This window comes from Anneissia japonica, unplaced genomic scaffold (genome assembly GCF_011630105.1).
Source record: "Anneissia japonica isolate Jap-2015-1 unplaced genomic scaffold, ASM1163010v1 scaffold287965_len1858130_cov191, whole genome shotgun sequence".
Classification (NCBI taxonomy): domain Eukaryota; kingdom Metazoa; phylum Echinodermata; class Crinoidea; order Comatulida; family Comatulidae; genus Anneissia; species Anneissia japonica.
Genome location: NW_022748342.1, coordinates 402,520 through 407,191, shown reverse-complemented (window position 1 = coordinate 407,191; position 4,672 = coordinate 402,520). Strand labels below are relative to the sequence as shown.

General features: G+C 34.4%; 1 protein-coding gene across 1 annotated transcript in view; it reads left to right on the top strand.

Moving 5' to 3' along the window:
• The first annotated feature begins 3,085 nt into the window (after positions 1-3,085).
• The window catches only part of LOC117120837 (MAM and LDL-receptor class A domain-containing protein 1-like), a 14,740-nt gene continuing 13,153 nt past the window's right edge, over positions 3,086-4,672 (top strand). Inside the window, exon 1 of the mRNA XM_033265924.1 lies at positions 3,086-3,360. Within this exon, the coding sequence (XP_033121815.1) occupies positions 3,162-3,360 (199 nt within the window). The 5' untranslated portion in view covers positions 3,086-3,161. The remainder of the gene's footprint in view (positions 3,361-4,672) is intronic.

Genomic DNA, 4,672 nt, shown 5'->3' with positions numbered 1-4,672 from the left:
CAGTTATTGTATATTCATTTATATATATGTATATATTTATTTATATATTTATTTTTATATTTACTTTTATATATTTATTTGTATAAGATATATTTATATATATATAGTGTATTATTATTTTATATATACTGTAATTATTTATATATTTATTTATAGGCCTATATATATTTATACATGTGTTGTATATTTATTTGTATATCTATTTATATATATATATTTATATGTATTTATATATATTTATATATTTATTTATATAATTATTTAATTTTTTTATATATTGTTTGTATATTTATTTGTGTATTTATATATATATATTAATATATTAATATGTTCATATATTTATTTCTCCAATACGTTGAGTTTCAAGAGAGATATCAGCAATTGTGTGTCGGAAGGTGAGTTTTTTAGCCAAATCATGAAAATTTTAAATTGCTCTAACTCATCAGAAAATGCTGGCGCGGAGCCAAAAATTTCACTGTGGGGTTATCTCAGGTAGAACCCTCAACATGCAAAATATTGGGCGATTTGAAGGGGGTCGGGCAAAAAAGTGTGTTGGATTCATATGGAATGACTCCTTAGTGAAAATGAAGTCCGCTCTATATCCAAATTTCAGGAAATTATACGTTTTATACATGCACTGACGTGGGAATTTTGTTTTATGTTGTTTGCTGAATGGTCTTCTTTAAAAATATTACAGTCTAATATGACCACATCGGAAAGTCCATTCTTTAAATGTTTAATAGATAGTGCAGAGAATTATTATTCCATATTATAACCAACATATTTAGAATTAATATTGTTTATCAAAATCATTATACACATGTTAAATCCAATTGAAAAAAAAATTAATATACAAAAATACGTTTTCATTGCTCGCGCCGAAGTGGAACGATTAACCTAATAATCTTGTTAATAATGCCGTTCTAACATTAATCTTGTGACCCCAACTTTTAAATTGTAACTTCAGAAAAAAATAATAATGCATTTTTATTGTACCGCCACCAGCTGGGGAGGTAATTAAATATGCATAAAATAAAATAAATAAATAAATACATGCCTTCTGTGATTGGTTGATTGCCAACATTTCAATGCTTAATGGTTGGATGGTCGGATATAATAATGAGTAACTCTCATAATAATTTCATATTTCGAAAAATTGTTTGGAGAATATGACCACGTTCCAAGATAGACTACATCCACAGGGTGCCCATAAGCCAAAATTTCAAAATTGAATAAATTGCGTTTTTTTCCCAAATTACGACAGACTGAGTAGATTAGGCCTACTGGTTAAAATGTAAAAAATAAAGATTTTATTTTTAAATCACAGAAAATCACAAATGTATATTCAGTACATTCTCGAATGTCTTGGAAATGTGGACCTATCAAATTTAGTTGGGTGCGTTATACACACTCTTCGTAACACCCCACCTTACTGGATATACTGGTCTGGAAACTTTACATTGTACCTGCCAATTAAAACAGTTTTATATGCTTATTAGATATCTTCTCAATTTCCCAGTATTTAAAAAAAAAATCTTTTTCCACTTCCAACACGGTTGACATGTCAACTAGACAAGGTGTTTATTTTTAAAGTAGAGAAAGTATTGCATGTATTATGTAAATTGAAATAAAAATAATAATAATAATAAAATTTATAATAATTGGCCTACTGGATGTCGGTATTGGTCCTGGTATGTTCACTTTCAGTTAATTCAGTACCTGGTCAATATGTAGATATGTTTTGGTAAATGCATTCATTCGTGAATAAAATGTTGCGATACAAAAAGTATGTGTAAAATACATATACATTTTCTTTCTTCCCGACGAATTTTGCTTTTTTTTTTCTCTCCAACGGGGGACCCCCCCCACCCATTGGCGCCACCCCTGATCGGCGCCCGACCTCGCCCACGTTGGTCTTGTTGGGAAAATCTGTAACACGAGAGGCTGGCTGACATAGCTTCTCGATCTTCCTTTTTCTTTTCCAATCTCGGGAAATATAATTACTCTGTGATTAACCTTCTAATTTTCTTAACTCAAGTAATTAAAATAATCGCAATACGAGCAAAACATGAGCTCCTCTAAGACTTCACCCCTCATTATATTATTAATATATGTCTTAGTTAACGCTCATTTACAGAATACAGACTAAATTAACCCGAAATGCAATAACTATTTATGCGTGCAAAACCCAGCACATTTTTCGAGAAACGTATAAGTTCACGGTATTCTGATCAGGGGTGGCGCCATCCAGGATTTGCCCGACAGGGGGGTTGGGGGTCCCCGACGGGGGGAGGTGTCAGATTTCCCCTACGAAATCAAAATGGGCGTGGTCGATCTTCGATTAAAAATGGTTCCGAAAGTGGTCCCCGAAAATGTAGACAATTTAGGGGTTTCAAAGGCTTATTTAATCGATTTTAGAGTCTACTAATATGTAAAAAATAAATATAATATTTTTTTCTCCTCGACGAATTGTGCTTTTTCTCCCCGACGAGAACCCAGCAGGTCTGTCTAGGCCTAGGGCCTAGCACTACCTCTGTCTCTTATACACATCTAGATGTGTATAAGAGACAGCGCCACCCCTGATTGTGATCCACTCCAGCATTTGTCCTTTCCTCCTGACTCCACTGAAAATACTGTAAAGTAAATTTATAAAGTAAAGAAACACACAGTTACCTAAAAAAATAATTAAAATAGAGTAGACCAGGAAAACAATTAAAGTAGGCCTACACTCTCACAGCCATAATATGCAAGTTAAAAACTCCCGGTACTTTTATTAAGACGTGAAATGAATAGGGAGCTAACCGAGAATGTAGTAAACAGAAGACAAAGATATTGTATTACGTGCTTGAAGACGTTTTTCTTGTTCAAGTAATGAACTTGAAACAACATTTCTTTCAGGAATGTATCACTCATCATTAGCAATAATAATGAACTCTTAGAACTTTGAGTATACCAAGTATTAAATAGATTTATGTATGATAATACAGGTAATCTCTATATACAATGCAGAAACGCTGAAGCTGATCAGGTAATTTTTGAACAATATCTGTAGTTACAGACTTTACATACCATAAGACTGTGATCATGTGAAATTGATTCCAGTACTAGAAGACGCTCCAAACGAGTTGGGTTGGTCTAGCTGAGTAAAGCTAGTCGGTACGATGTGTTGGTACATTGTTGTTCTCCTTGTGCTTCCTGTATCTATACTTCATTTGGTGGTTGCTATTCCGGAGTTAGAGTGTAGTTTCGAAGAAGATTTCTGTGGTTTCTCTCAGAGAGAAGAAGAATATGGATGGATAAGAAGGAACACAAGCGTAGCTAAGCAACCAACTGTAGATCATACTCTCGGAACAAAATCTGGTAAGCAATTGTGAAATTTGAAATGTGGATTCGAATCCGTCCGAGCCACTGGGCTACCAGGTTATTTTCTGCAACAAGCTGTCTACAGGCCCGTAGCCTGGGGGGTTTTATGGTTCGGGCGAATCCCCCTTTTCTAGCGAACCCCCCTGTTTTCTAGCGAACCCCTTCGAATTTTTGAATGAGTCCCACTCGGACGGAATGTCTGTTTTTAACTTACCCAGTATTAGTATTAGAAGTTCGGAGATTTAAATTGAACGCAACTCCGGCAAACCATGACTTTACGATAGCTCACATAAGGATCATGGCAAACATCGACAAAAACTTTCACTGGCCTTTGGCTGAATGTTTGTAAGAAATGTACCAACCCGTAACGAAACCGCTGCTCTCTTCCTGAATAGTGATCGTAACTGAACAATAATGATGCAGCAACACGCTTGGTCAACTTATAAAAATTTAGAGTCTTCAGTTGTTTGCCCATAAAACAAATTTTGGAGTGTTATACAGTACGATTTCAAAACATTGTCATCGTAAAGAAACAGCTATAATATTGAAAACAAACAACTTGAAACAAAATCGGTGTACGGATTTAAATAAATATTTACAATAGATTTTAATGGTCAACTTGTTATCAAATTTTACGACCAAGTTTTACATACATTTGTGAGTGACGGTGTGTAATAGACATGCAAAACAAACATTAGCGGTTAGCTGTACAGTATAATATCTTTGAATATCATTTTAGACTGATTCATTCATATGCTTGGTCATCTTCTAATCATTTAGAATTCAACAGTTTTTAATAGGTCCGTATCTCTACACTTCTAGACGTGAGTATCAAATTATAGTTGCCATAGACCCGGTTTCATACACGCTCGCTTAAGAAAATTTCAAAGGAAACTGTTTTCCCAATTTTTCTTATTGTTAAATACTCCTATGCAATACTGTAGGCCCCTCTGGTATAAAATTGACAGATCAATTAGACACTGCAAAGATCGATTATGCCCTTTTATATAATAAGGCCATAGGCCTAATGTGTGTTAAATACTGACTGTTAATATCGAATGGGTGAAATTGCGCACAAACTTCAAATTCTTGGCCTAACATACAATGCCAGAGGAAAGGGATCACGTTTTAATCACCAAAAAGGATTTTCCACGGACGCACAGAGTAGGCCTTCTAATATTATGGCCCAAAGTGAACGAGTTTCTGGTTTCGAAAATCCAGACACTTCGTTAAGCCAAATATGTAAAAAATACATATAATATTTTTTTTCTCCCCGACGAACTGTGCTTTTTCTCCCCGACGGGGTGGG